The 14,318-nt window shown below is 58.2% G+C and overlaps 2 protein-coding genes across 2 annotated transcripts in view; one reads left to right on the top strand and one right to left on the bottom strand.

The window, feature by feature from the left end:
* The first annotated feature begins 1,413 nt into the window (after positions 1-1,413).
* Positions 1,414-8,480, top strand: PTP4A3 (protein tyrosine phosphatase type IVA, member 3). The gene is made up of 5 exons (XM_003792846.2): positions 1,414-1,528; positions 3,563-3,655; positions 5,276-5,406; positions 6,053-6,127; positions 8,025-8,480. The coding sequence occupies exons 1-5, from the start codon at positions 1,424-1,426 to the stop codon at positions 8,140-8,142; spliced, it is 522 nt and encodes a 173-aa protein (XP_003792894.1). The 5' UTR covers positions 1,414-1,423; the 3' UTR covers positions 8,143-8,480.
* A 2,367-nt stretch (positions 8,481-10,847) lies between these two features.
* The window catches only part of MROH5 (maestro heat like repeat family member 5), a 65,682-nt gene continuing 62,211 nt past the window's right edge, over positions 10,848-14,318 (bottom strand). Inside the window, exons 26-31 of the mRNA XM_012806998.1 lie at positions 13,191-13,367; positions 12,509-12,664; positions 11,740-11,862; positions 11,513-11,615; positions 11,231-11,305; positions 10,848-10,948 (exon numbers count right to left, since the gene is read on the bottom strand). Coding sequence (XP_012662452.1) covers positions 10,848-10,948; positions 11,231-11,305; positions 11,513-11,615; positions 11,740-11,862; positions 12,509-12,664; positions 13,191-13,367 — 735 coding nt within the window. The remainder of the gene's footprint in view (positions 10,949-11,230; positions 11,306-11,512; positions 11,616-11,739; positions 11,863-12,508; positions 12,665-13,190; positions 13,368-14,318) is intronic.

Genomic DNA, 14,318 nt, shown 5'->3' with positions numbered 1-14,318 from the left:
CCTGTGTCTTATGTGTCTGGCCAGCTCTGTGTGTACAGCAGAGACACAGTGGCTAGGTGGACAGGATGGACATTATGTGGAAAGTGAGAGGTGACTAAGGCAGCTCATAGGCATGCCATGTGTGGGTTGGTACCACCCCCCCCCCCACACACACTGTATCCTGGCAGCACCAACTATGCCTGAGCCCCTTTCTCTGAGGAAAGGTATCTCAGACATTCCCTAGAGGCCCAGGACCCAAAGAGGAGAAGGACATTGTCCTTGGGGTAGGGTAGGGGTGTCTGCTGCCACAGGCTGCTGAGAAGGGGCCAGGCTCAGGCCCTTCAGGGGGGCTCTGTCGCCACAGATGGACCCATCATCTATGAGCTGGGGTTCAGCATGCTCCTGGGGGCATATGTCCCTGAAATCCCCTCTCCCTCTACCACGTTATGGTGGCTGTCCCTTTCCCTCAGGCCCCTGGGTTGGCCTTGGTAGGAACTGGCCTTCCTTGTGGTCCCTTGTGGGGAAGCCGAGGCCTGGGAAGGTCACTCACTCAGTGTGGTCACTGGGAGGGCAGGAGGCGGGGTTCTTAGTGACCCCTCATGTTCATTTCTTTCCTCCCTAGACGTCATTGCCTGCTGCTGACCAGCTGGGGATGTGTGGAGAGGGCCTCAGGGCCGCTCTGAGTCCTGCTGCGCCCCGTGCCACAGCCTCACCAGCTGCCAAGGGGGCCTGCGCTTCCAGCTCCCACCATCGCCCTTGCCTGCCGATGGCCCCCACTGCCCAGCCCAGGGCTGGCTCTGCTGCCTAAGTACCCTGCCACCTTCCAAGACTCTTGGGACTCGTTGTACCCTGATGGGGTAACGTGACAGAGACCCCTGCATCTCAGGCCACCTGCTGGCCACAGCCGCTGCCTGAGACCCCACCTCAAGGCTGCCAGAGTTGACTCAGTTCATTTTTCCTTTGTCCTTGGGGGTTTGGGGCCCACCCTTGAGTGAAGGGGGCTGTGTGCTGAGCCCCTGATGCAGAGAGGGTGACCCCAGTGGTGGCCCAGTGCTGGACACTGCCCTGGTGGCCGGACCCACTTGGAGATTTTTAAGTTTTCTTGGTGGTAGTTATTTTGTTTTTGCCCCTTTATAGTTGTTATCCGAGGCAGGAGTTTGGAGCTGCCTGTTTCATTTTGAGAGCCTGTTTTGTTCCTTTTCTTTTTTAAGGAGTTGGGTTTTCTTTTTTAATTACCCAAACACTGGGCAGCTTCCTCCTCCTTTCCCAAGGATCTGCACAATATTTATGTAGGGCGTGGGGGCAAGTTTTTAAAAGTCTTCTCTGTTTTGGACAAGCACAGGGATCTCATTGTGCTTGGTTTTGGGGGCTGTTGGGGCTTCTCTGGCCTGGTCCCGGCCTCCCTGTCCCCGCCCCCCCACCCCCCACCCCTGCAGGCTGGACCATGGCACGCATGAACCGGCCGGCACCAGTGGAGGTGAGCTACAAGCACATGCGTTTCCTCATCACGCACAACCCCACCAATGCCACCCTCAGCGCCTTCATCCAGGTGAGTGGGGATGGGATCAACGGGCCAGAGCTGGCAGGTGGGGTTTGCAGCCATCGACGCCGCATACTGCTCCCTGTTATGGGATCCTGAGAGGGGACATGGGATGTCCTAGGGGCTCACCTGGGTCCTCAGGGCTCCTGCACAGGGCTGGTGCATGAGCAGGAGGGACTCTATGCTGTGGGGCTGCAGGCAAGTGGTAAGGGGCAGCGGGTGGACTTTGAGGACAGCACCTTGGCTGGGGTCATCCCCAGTCTTTTGTTCGCCCTTTGGCTTCTGTGCAGAGGCTGAGCAAGGGAAGGGGCCGACTTGAGAAGTTGCTGCTTGATAGAGGACAGGTGGGTGGGGACAGGAGTACAGGCTCTGATGAGGTCTCAGGTTAGAGCAGGGTGGGCGAGGGGTTCCAGGGCACAGATCTCTTGTGTGAGGAGGGAATGGCCACTGTGCCCGGGAAAGCTAGCAACAGGGGGACCTGCTCTTTGCAATTCCAGCAGATGTGACCAGAGGTGTTAGCAGAGCCTGTGCTGGGAGCAGCATCTGAAGTGGTCTCACAGCCCCTGGGTGGAGCCTCTGGCTGTGTGCAGGGCCTACAGCTACACAAGCCTGTTCAGAGGGGTGCAGGGCTTTGCAGAGCTCCAGCCATGTCCAGGGGCACTTGTGGTCTCAGACTCTGTTGTTCCCTCTGCAACATGAGATAAGTCACCGTGGACTTGGCATAATTAAATAGGGAGATAGGCATGAGAGAGCATTGGGAACTGTAGAGAGAGAGAGACCTCCATGGAGAATGGCTGCCCCCTCTCACTACTGAGACCCTTGAGAAAATAGCAAGACTGGGGAGCACAGCACTGTGAGCCGCTAGGGGCCAGCCTCACAATGTGACTAGGATTGGGGCTAAGCAAGTGACCAGGCCAGGATTGGGGTTCACTGTGTGGCCAGGTTAGGGCTCAGAGTGTGACCAGGGTTGGGGCTCAATATGTGACTAGGATTGGGGTTCGGTGTATGACCAGGGTCAGGGCTCAGTATATGACTGGTCAGGGTTCAGTATGTGACCAGGCTTGGGGCTCAATATGTAACTAGGGTTAGGATTCAGTATGTAACCAAGGTCAGGGCTCAGTATCACAGCTCAGTGTGTGATCAGCCTTGGGGCTCAGTCCTGGCTGGTGGCTGCTGCCCTTGCTGAGGGCATAGAGGGACTCCAGTGTACCCCATGGCCTTGAGCCTGGCTTCTCCTCCCTGTATTTTCAGAATACTTGAGTTCTAGCCTCCCTGTGTCTGGTGTCCCCATCGCATGACCAGCAAGGCCCAGTAACTGATTCCTCACCACTCCCAAAATAGTAGCTGGGAGCAGGTGTGGGTGGGAATAGCCCTGCACGTGGCCTACATGGCATGGGGCTTATATATCGGCCTGGCTGTGAACTGCTGTGACCTTTTCCCTGGTAGTGTGGGGCTTCCGTCCTGCATGCAGGGCTGGCTCCTTTCTGTTGCTGTCTGAGTGGGCACCTGCCTTCCCTGTTGTAAGAGCCCTGGCAGCTGGGGCCTGTCCTAGGACACTCTGATGGGCTCCTGACTGGGCCTGCCAGGCAGGAAGGTTGCTCAGATGCAAAGCCATGGCAGGCTGGAGCAGGCTGGCCCTCTAGGGGGACTGACTCAGTTGCTTTGCCTGGAAAATGCGGCCTTGTTGATAATTTCAAGTGTCCTGAGTGCCATAGAAACCGGGGGGGGAGGGGTGTGCTGGGAGCTGTGGTTGCACCTGTCCAGCAGTGAATGCCAGTGACTATAGGTGGGAGCACTTTCCTCTCTGCTGCTGGGCCAGGGGCCAGGTGCCTGGCAGCATCAGGAAAGGCTTTTCCAACCCCACATGCCATCCTGGCCGGTCACTGAGCCTGAAGGTCCTCCTAGGTGGGTCATGCTATATCTGAGCCTTCCTTTCTGGCCCAGGAGAACATGGCTCTGCCCTAGGGGCTCCAGTCAGTGGGTCCTGACCTCTGGGTCCTGCAGACCCAGGCCAGCCTGCCTCCTCCCTCCTCTCCCTGCCAGGACCTGAAGAAATATGGGGCCACTACTGTGGTACGCGTGTGCGAAGTGACCTACGACAAAGCCCCGCTGGAGAAGGATGGCATCACTGTGGTGGTGAGGCCATATGGCACCAGGGACACTGCTGCTGTCTAGGGGACGGGGTGGAGGGACCCTCTGGTCCTGGGTGCTTCCTTGGCTTGGGCATGCCTCTGGGTTTAGGCACCCCTTTTAGCTCCTGGGGCTCAGTTGGTGTTTGCCCAATTCCCTAAGTAAACCCTGGCAGAGCTAGACCCCAGTGGGGCTGGGTGTAGGCCACTGGGCTCCTATACACCAGGCCTGCCTGAGTCTCACCTCACTCTCCTGCCTGGTGTCTGGGGGCTGGTTGCTGGGCAGCACATCTCTGGGAAGGTTCTCTGCAGAGACCATGAGGAAGGATGCTTAGGGCTGTTTCCCTGGCTCCACTGGCCCTAGGGACCCAAATCTAGGTGGAGGCTAAGGCAGGAGCCAGCCCTGTGGGGTCCACCCCAGCCTGGTGGACAGCAGTTCCCTGGTACAGGCCTCCCTCTGGGCTGGGGAGTAGAGTGAGGCCAGTCGTGTGCAGCAGGCCCTGTGCTTGAGCCTCGGTCTCTTCTACCCCGTCCCTTCCTTACTGCCTTTCATCCACGGGCCCTATTTTTGACAGGTGTTGCTGTGTTTAGTGGTCACTGCCTGGCAGCGTGGAGTGGTGGGAAGAGCTGCTGCTTTGGGGCAATTCAGGCCTGGGTGGCTCCTGCCTCTGCCCCTGCCCAGCCTTGTGGCCCCTCAGTGTGGGTGCTTAAAAGGCTGGGAGGTGGCAGCGTGTGAGCACCTCTTAGCACAGGGCCATCAGTGACCCTTCCTCCCCGCCACTGCAGCAGAAGGATTTGGGTTAGACTTTAGGCAGCCATGCAGACAGGCACCCAGCAGTTGGGGAACTGTACCAGGGAGGGGAACGAGGTGACCCCGAGGACTGCCTTTCAGTCGCAGCGGGCCCATGTGGGCTCATGCCTGATACCACATAGCACCAACTCTGGTGCAGTCCCTGGGCCTGTGTAAACTGCCTCCCTGGACTAAAGCGTCTCTGTCCTCCCCGCAGTACGGCTCACCCCAGGCTGACTTAGCGGCGCTTTGCCTGCTGTCCAGGGGTGGGTGGGATATGCATCCAATTTTCCAAAACCAAACTAATGCCTCTGCCCTGAACAACTGACTTGAAGGGCCCAGGGTTACCTGGCTCAAGTTCTGCTCCCAGAAATACGGCCTCACTCTACAGCCCTCCCTTCATTCATCTTCATGGTAACTGGCCACTTTCAGGGGCTGGAGACGCAGACAGCATGCGTCAGCCATCACGTGTGCCATCGTGGAGGACAAGAGCCCTTGGGCCTGCTGACCTCAAACCTCTCAGGCTACCATGGGCACACAGGCGGAGGGATTGTGACCCCAGAACCAGAGCTAGGCTGGTGGGGTGGAGATAGTAGGGCTTGTGAACTCCAGAGGTGGCTCTGCTCAGAAAGGGGGTGGTGGTGGTCTGGGAGGGCTTCCTGGAGGAGTCTGAGGTACTCATGGTGAAGTGCTTATGGCTGAGCTCTGCCTCCACCTAGTGGGCTTCCAGCATGCACTGCCTCTCAGAGTACCCTGTCCTTGTCCCACCCTCCCTGAGCCTCAGGCGCCCTATTTATCCCCTTAGGTGGGGATCCTCACAGGCCGCTTCTTCTACAGGACTGGCCATTTGACGATGGGGCACCCCCACCAGGCAAAGTAGTGGAGGACTGGCTGAGCCTACTGAGGGCCAAGTTCTACGAGGACCCTGGCAGCTGCGTGGCCGTGCACTGCGTGGCAGGCCTGGGACGGTGAGCTGGGGGCCGGGCTTGCTGCTGCTGGAAGCTCAGCTCAAGCCTGGGCATCTGTGGTCTCACTTTCCTGCTGTTGCGTGTGGGTCCAGAGTGTTCATCCACATGACCTTCACAGGTCAGCACCCTGTGTTCCAGGCTCCTAGGCAAATCCTTTAACGGCCTTGCGGAGAGGAAGGAAGTCCTTCCCAAGGTCCGACCCCGCTTCCTCCTACTGTGGTTGAAACTGTCCCTGTTACTTGTGCAGGACACAAAAACACCCCTGCTCAGCTAGGGCCTTGGACCCCTGCAGCAGGAAGAGCAGCAGCCTAGATTTGAAATGACCCAGGCATTGAGAGCCCCCCATTTGCAGAGGGAAGACCAGCTGGTGGGTTGCTGGTGATGTGAATCATACCCTTGTCTCAGGTGGACACCACTCACTTTATCTGTGCTCCCATGTTTACTGTTCTGCCAACAAATTTTCCGTGAGGGGCCCAAGGCACAGAGAGGTTGCCTGAACCCCCTGAGGCTGCCTGTTAGGGACAGAAGGGATCTGGGACTCGGGCCCAGGGAGTTTGACTCAGCACCAAGCCTGTGCCCTCGTGGGGAATTTTAGGGGTATAGGATATGTGGGCTCAGATGACCCCAATGTGCTGTCTTCCCTCAGGGCTCCGGTCCTCGTGGCGCTGGCCCTCATCGAGAGTGGGATGAAGTACGAGGATGCCATTCAGTTCATCCGACAGTGAGTGCCTGATGGCAGGAGGGCAGGCTGTGACGCCATACTCGGAGGGCGGGCTGTGACGCCATACTCGGAGGGCGTCCTGGCCAGCCAGGGCCTCTGCTCCCTGCATAGCCTTCTACCACCCTGCAGCTTCTGTTAGGCTGTGTTGATCAGGACAGGCTGGGTCCAGCTGCAGAAACAGGCAGCCCCAAAGCATGTTTGAACAGCCAGGAGGCAGAGGACAGTGAGGTGACTTTACAATAGTGGGTGCTGCTCCACTGAGCGTGTCCTTCCTGCCCTCACAGACTTGGCTCTGTAGGTCCCAGCTGTCCTTCCAGGGTAGGTGGACCCTGGATGCTATGCAGTCTAGCTCCTCAGCAAAAACCAAGAACCTAAAACCCTCCCAGTGTAGGGAGTGATGTAGGCTGACGTCTCCCAGAGCTGCCCAAGTCCCATTGCTCTTGCCCTACCCCAGGGGTTTTCAGGCTTCCCTCTACCCACTGCTCCTGGGAACTGGGATGCTGGGGAGTGGCAGGCACAGCAGGGCCACCTCTGCAGGCACATGGATGCTGCTCTGCCCATTGCATGTGTGTGGACATGTGTGACACACATGCTCTCATGCTGCTCCTGAGATGGCCTTGGCCGGGCACGACATCTCTTCTTTCCTGAGATAGGCTTGTCACCAGCCATGCCGCCCGCCCTGTGTGTCCATGTGAGAGGATATGCCTGCACGCTCAGGTTTCTGCATCTGCAGGGAAACCTGGGATGCACACACACTCACACATGGGCACAGGTACACACACAGATACATGCTCAGCACATGCACATACATGACACATGACAGCATACATATGAACACCCTCTCTTTCTCCCTACATGCCTCGGTGTGGCTCTGGTGGGTTGGCTCCAGGCCTTCACCATGGCCATCCCAACCCCACACCTTGCTAAGCCTCCATGGCTTCTGCTGTGTGGCTCCCTCTGCCCTGGGCTGGTTTGGCCAGGGTCAGCTAGATTAGCCAGGGCAGGTTAGGCTGTGCTACAGAAACAAATAGGCACAAACCCCAGTGACTCATGACATTGACTGGTGAGCCTGACATGGTTAGTGGGGGCTCTGCACAGGGACCCAGCTGAAGTTAGAGTCCATGGCCACTCCTGAAGTCACGGGAGGGTGGGGAGGGAGGAGCTTCCAGAAATGCTAAGCTCCCATTTGTCCTGTCACCTTGGGGTCTGTCAGGCTCCTCTGCCGTGTCCCCTCCTCCAGGAAGCTTCTCTTGTCCACCCTGGCCAGGTGCATGTGTGAAGGCAAGGTGGCAGGAATGGTGTGACCTCAGAGACCAGGTCTTTACTGTCTTGGAAGTGGAAGCAGCTCACTGCCTATGATGACCTCACTGTCCCTACTGCCCTGTGCCAGGCTTCATGCCTAGCAGTTCTAGCACCGAGATTCCATTTTATAGATGAGAAACCTGAGGCTCAGGGAGGCAGTGGGACTTGGCCAGGATGGCACAGCTGGAGAGGATTAAAGCAAGACTCTGGCTCCTGAGTTCTTTGCATAGCCCTCCCTCACTTGCAGCCTGTAGGTACCCCTCTCCCCCAATGATGGATGTGGTCAGGTCCCACCTGTGGTGCCTTCTAAGAACTCATGGCCTGGGGTTGGGGTAGTGCCCAGCTAGAGAAGCCTGGCAGCTGTATGGAGCCCAGGGGCTCAGCCTGGAGGAGGGGCCACCTAGGTGAGTTTGAAAGGCAAGCAGGGTTGAGCTGCAGGTGACCAGGGAAGGGGGGACTCTGGCAATGGGAACAGCCAGGCAAAGGCCCTGGGGAGGAGGGGCTTTGCTGCTTCCTCTGTGCTGTGAACTCCTGGGGCAGGTGAGCTGGCTGCCTGGGGCTCAGATGACCCCTATCCCTGTCCCCCTCTTCCTAGGAAGCGTCGAGGAGCTATCAACAGCAAACAGCTCACCTATCTGGAGAAATACCGGCCTAAACAGAGACTGCGGTTCAAAGACCCCCACATGCACAAAACCAAGTGCTGCGTCATGTAGCTCAGGGCCCGGCCAGGGGGTCCGTGCCCTGGATGGCCCTCACCTGGCCCTTCTTTCCTTGTACCCCTGGCGCACCTGTGTCCTGGAGTCTGATCAGCTGTGTGCCCTTCCCTCCCTGTCTCTTTTCTCCTCTGACCCCACCCTCTGTCTCTGAGGCTCTTCCCTGGACTCCTGCCAGCATCCTCCATTGCCACCCCCAACAGGTCCTCTCTCTGGCCTGTTTATTGTGGGTTGGGGTGTGATTTCTTAATCACTGGGCCAAGCCTCTTGTCCGTGGCCCCTCACCCTGACCTGGTACCAGATCCCCGGGCAGTCCCAGACACTTGAAGGCAATAAAACAGGAGCAATGGCTATGTGTGGAGTGGAGTGTGTGTGGAGTGGGGGGTGGCCCTGGGTGGGGTGGATGGCAGCCTTGGGCCGTGCGGCCACTGTCCCAGAACCCTGTTGCCCCTGTGCTGGAGCTCCCATGGCCATACCTGGTCCCTGTACCCCCAACTTCCAGGCTGAGTTGCCTGTGCCATGGTTTTGGGAGTTGGGGCATTAGAAGGTAAGGCTGGACCACCAGGCTTGCCCTCTGCAAGACAGGGGTTCACTGAGTAAGTCCCAGGGCCTTGTGTCTGGTAGGGTGGCCTTCCTGTGCTGCCCAATGAGGTGTCCTCATTTCAGCCTCAGAGGCCCAGAGAAGGGAGCTGATGGGGGTGGAATGATTTCCAGCATAGCCTCTGTCGTGGCTCAGGGTGGAGGGATGCACCATCTCACTGGCCCAGGGAGGGAGGGTGCACTGGGGCACCTGGGGCTGGGTCTGAGTCTGAGGGTGCCTGCCTGAGACTCATGTTCCTGGCTGCAGGTGTTGCTTCTCCAGAGGCTTGTTCCCTATAAACCAGGTACCCGCTGCCAGGGGTTGCTCTGCCCACAGCATGAACCCTGCAGTGGCCAGGTGGGCTGCGCCTCCCCTGGGCCCTGGGAGGGTGGCTGCAGGACACACAGGCCCTGTCTCTCTCCACCCCTGGCCTGCTGTGATCAGGCCTGGCATGGAATAGTGCTGTACACCTGCTGCCTGCCGGGCCTTGAGAGGCTGCTCACCTTGCCAGATAGGAATTAGGCCCCTGCCCATTTTCACATGAGGACACAGACCCAGAGAATCCCAGGGGCTTGTCCAGAGTCACTGTTGGCTCTGGGAATCCACTGGGTCTGGGCCTATCCAACTCTATGCTCTTGCCAAAAGATACTTTCCAGAAGGGTGGATTAACAGGAGGATGGGCCAGTTGCCCACTGCTCAGAGGCCCTGGGCAGCTGGGCAGAACCAGCAAATAGGCCTGGGGCAGACTATATCCCTGCTTGCAGCCCTGACACCTGCTGTTCCCCCACCCTCAAGCCAGGGGCTTCAAGCTAGGAGGAGCTGGTGGGAGGTGCCTGGGGAGGTCAGTGGACAAGACAGGAGAATGCGAAAAGGCAAAACCTCCCAGAAGGACAATGGGTGAGATGGCCCAGACCGATCTGTGTGGAAGGGCTGCCAACTCTACCCAGCGGTCATTTTCTCCTTCCTCAAACACGTTGGGACTCAGTAGATCTGATGCCTGTTTGGTGCAGGTTGCTGTATTTTTCAGTCTGCCATCCGAGGTTTGTGCAGGTGGCCCTGCCCCGAGAGGCTCACAGGCTAGTGATCCACCCTTGAGAGATGGGGGTGTTCCGCCTTGGGAGTGGGCATTGCAGAGGGGCCAGGGTGGATGGCCTCAGGTGGCGGGGACATGGGACCTGGGCCTGGGCCTTGAGCAGTGTGGGAGGCTGGAGAGGGCTCCAGGGAAGAAGCTGCCTCAGCTGAGGTGGGTCAGTGAGAAGGGTCAGTGTGTTCTGAGGGAGGGAAGGATGGGGTGGGCCCGTTGGGATGTCCCACTAGAGGGGTCCTGGCTAATCTGGCAGGGGTCTGGAGAAAGACACAGGCTGGGGTAAGGCCCCAGGAAGAGCTCTGTGGGGAGCATCTGTCCAGGGTTCTCTGGGCCCACAGGCAAGAGAAAGGGCTTGTCTGCCCATTTCACACGCAGGAACATTGGGACTGAGCAGGAGGAACTGGCTAAAGGTTGGGTAGGTGCCCAGGCGGCTCTCTGGGAGTTGAGGGGGAGTTTCTTTGGGACTCAGCCTTCCAGAGGTCTTACAACCCATTTTACAAATGGAACAGCTGAGGTGCAGAGAACCCAGAGCCCTGCCTCAGGCCACAAGGGCAGACCAGGCTCCATGGGAAGGATCTGTGGGCCAGCCTTCATTGGACTTAGCAGGATGAAGCAGAGTGGAGGGAGACAGTGGGCACCCTGGCTGAGGGTGCCTTTACCCCCACCACTGGCTGGCCCCTCAGTCACCGAGGGCACCTTGGTAAATGGCTCTAGGGGGAGGGAGGCTGCCCCCGCTGTGTCCTCCCAGCCCAGAGCATAGGCAGGCCTTGGCTGGGCTCAGGTTATGCTGAGTTGACCCCATGCCTGATCTTGTCCTTGACCCTGAGTCCTGCCAGTATCTCCTGGGGCTTAGCTTCATCACAGCAGAGGGGTCCACAGGTGGTGAGCAGGGAGCTGACAGGTGTAACGCAGCTTTGTCAAATCTAGATCTTTCTTTTAAATGGAAAAATGGGCAACCAAACTCTGTGTGGGTGGGTGGGGCAAGGCTGACCAACCAGGTAGGTGTGTGGGAGGAGGATGGGGGAGTACAGTTGGAAGTCACTTCTGGGATCGGGTTGACACCTTGGGAAAGAAGGAGAGCTGCCTGGCGGCAAATTCCCGGACGCCAGGCTCTGGGTCTTGCTTGAGATCTTCAAAAGCTGCGGGAGAGGAGGGACAGTCAGAGGTGACCCTGGCCTGGCCTGGGTGACCCCACCTATTCCAACTCCAGGCCTGGGGTGCCTCTCTTTACCACTTGCTGTCCCCACCCTTTCCCAGGCCCCCTTGCGTTGTTGGAGCATCTAGGCAGCCACAGGGTGGTGTGAGCCTCTCTCCCAGGAGAGGCCCCTTCTCCTCTGGGCCTCAGTCTTGCTGTCTGTGGAATGGGTTGCAGAGAGCTGGGGGTGGGGGAAGGGGGCTTTTCAGGTCAGGGGGCTGCTTACTGCGGAGCAGCAAGTTGGCATCAACGTCCTTCACCATCTGGGACACAGCCTGGGGATGGTAGCAGGTGGTATAACCTGGGAGACAGACAAGGGAGTAGCTGGCCAGTGGGTGTATCCCTGCCTCCTGGGGGTCTAAACCCTACTCTGCTCGTCCTTAGCCCAAGGGCCTCCCTCACACTCCTCCTTTTTTCTCCTGCCTATGAATGGGTAGGGGTGGGTGAGGGTCAGGAGTGCTCAGGTGGGGCAGGCCTGGGGGTCTCCTTGCAGGCTGCCCTCTCCCACCTATGAAGAGCGCTGCCCACATCTTGATGTGATGGTGGCGGCTGTGCAGGTAGCTGATGGCCTGTGACAGGTGGATGCTAAACTCCTCCTGGCTGTGCGTCATCTGGATGGACGAGGGCACACCCATTACTGGCTGGAGCCAGAGGCTATCTCTGGAGAGACCACTGGCCTGCCCCCTGGCCCTGCCTCCCTACCACAGCCCAGCGGCCCCACACCCCAGACCTCACCAGGCAGGTCCAGAGGAAGTGGCGGGCACTGAGGCCCCTTTCCCAGGCAAGTGTGCAGAAGAGGGTGTGTGGTAGCTGCCAGCGCAGGAGCAGGGCACAGCGATAGAAGGCATACTTGGCCTGCTGTGGGGACAGCCACAGGAGGGAGTCACCCAACACTCCACATCTCCAAGCCTGCCCCCCAGGGACCACAAGGCTGTGGGGTTATCAGGGGGCAGCCTACTGTGCCAGTGTTTTCCCCGCTGCCCCACTTGGGGACCCTTCCCTGCCACCCTGGCTGCAGCATCCAGCGCCTCGGGCTGGCCTGCAAGTGGTCCTCTCTGTTTGCTGGCAGGGAGTTGAGCTGTGTCTGATGGTCTGTACAGCAGTATGTGCTGGCTTGTGGTAGGCAGGGCCCAACCCATACTCCCAACAAGTTCAGTGGATAACCTGAGCCCCTGCTCCACGCCAGGCCCTGCCATGCAGCAGCAAGCAGAATAGACCGGGTCCTGCCTACACGGACAGTGCAACCTTGCTTGTGTACATGTGTGTACATATGTGTACATATGTGTGTGCATGTGCACCCACAGGGAGGGAGCAGATCAATCATGGTTAGGGAAGTCAGGGCTGGGGACCAGACTCTGCCTGCCCATCTGCTGCCCTGTGGAGCACGTGGCATGTTCAGGCAGCCCTATGCCATCTGCCTCCCTAGTCCTTGGCCACTTGTGGGCCTCAGCCCTGGCCAAGGTGAAGACCTGCCAGCCCATCTTGCCTGCAGGTGGCCACTGACCGTGGCGACAGCTGGGCATTCGTCCTTCAGGTGCAGGAGCAAAGGCACCATGCTCTGGTGCACCTGGGTTTGCAGGCTGCTCGGCTCCCTGTCTGCCATCACTGCCACCAGGTCCCCGAACAGGGCCATGGCTGCCGCCCGAATTGCGTCCCGCTCCTGCAAGGTGAGGGCTCAGAGTTGTAGCCAGACTGGCTTGGGGGTCCCAGCTTTCTCCCATGTTGGGACTCCACACCCATGGGGCTCCCCGTCAGTAGGAGCTGGCAGAGCCAGGCTCCAGGTCTCTTCAAGTACATGAAATAATTTCCTTCATATTCCACATTCACATCCTGACACCCAAATGTCATGAATGCAGGTGAGGCTTGAACTTATCCCTGATTTCCCAGTGAAGGAAAGAAATTTTAAACACAATACCATGTCATAAAGAAATCTGGGTGGTCAGTTGTAGGATCAGAGACAAGGGGTGCTGGAGAGTGACGCTGACACAGTTAGAAGGGGTGGAGGCCCCATCTAATCCCAGGAAGACCCCAAAAGGCTCAGAGAGGGCCCACCTCTACTGAGGCACACACCCAGGCACTGCAGGGAGACCGCTGGAGGTGGTAGTGGGCTCCCTGTGGTGGAGGAAAGGGGTACAGGGGGCATAGGCAGGATGTAAGCAGGAGGGCCCCTCCCTGGGTGTGCTCACGTCGTCGAAGAATGAGCGGGCGTTGATGGCGACCCCCAGGGTCTGGGCACCTGCGCCCTGCATGCCCAGGCGGTGCAGCACATCTGACACGGTGCCCATGATGCGCACGACCATCAGCTCGCTGTTCTGGAAGAATCCATCAAGGAAGGCTGGCAGCTGCCCACGGAGCAGGCTTCCCTGGGGGGAAGTAGGGGCTGGTGGGTGGTGGTGCCAGAACCTGCCACCCCTGTTCTGCCCCCCTGCTCCATCTCTAACATGCCCTTGTCCTCCCTCTAGCCCTGCTCTGCCCACCATGGGGCTCTGTGCTTCTAGCCAGGCTCTGCTCCCCAACAACCATGTGGCCTGGATAGGACTTTTCCTCTTTGAGCCCTTTGGGGTCTTCCTGGGTTGAGATAAAGATAGTTGCACAAAAAGCCTCAGTACTAGTTGGGTACCAGCTCCTTCTTCCACTGAGTCTTGGGCTCACCCTGCCCCTTCTCCACCCCAGTGTGCCCTCCCTCACACCCAGCCCAGCTAGGGCAGGTGGAGTTTGGGGAACTAGACCAGACAATGTTAGGATGGTACGCACAGAAGTCACTGGTTTCTCCCAGGCAGGGATTTTGTGTGCACCAGGTGGTGGCTCCAGACCTTTTATGTTCCAAATAACCTTTATGTTCCATTTTTACACTTTCTTCTTTTTAAAAAAAATTTTGAATTCATTTTTAACAATTATTACTGCCTCACTTGTTGGCAGTGCAGCCCTACATTTGCTGGGTGAATTGTCAGAAAGCCATGTCTTGTTGGTAAGTGGGTGCTTCCTGCCGTCGGGCCCCTTGTCAGTGGCTTGTGTGCAGACCTAGGTGATATTTACAGCTTTTAAACAAGTTTAAGCTCTGTTTGGTTTTCAAATATTAAATTCATTCTTAGCAAGCGAGTCATTCATCAGCAACACACAATTCCTAAGCATCTGTGGTGCAGAGACTGGGGGTCCTGCCCCAGGACAACAGGACAGGCAGAACAGAATTCTAATGGAATGGCCACAAAAGAACCTGGAAGGGCACAATGTAGTGTGTATCTGCTGGCATGGGGCAGGGTGGTTTGCTCCAGCCCTGCCTGGGACACTTGTTTATTCCCACACCAGCAGACAGG

The sequence above is a fragment of the Otolemur garnettii genome, unplaced genomic scaffold (genome assembly GCF_000181295.1).
Source record: "Otolemur garnettii isolate 467f Iridium unplaced genomic scaffold, OtoGar3 scaffold00062, whole genome shotgun sequence".
NCBI classification, from domain to species: domain Eukaryota; kingdom Metazoa; phylum Chordata; class Mammalia; order Primates; family Galagidae; genus Otolemur; species Otolemur garnettii.
This window is presented reverse-complemented; position numbering and strand designations above follow the sequence as displayed.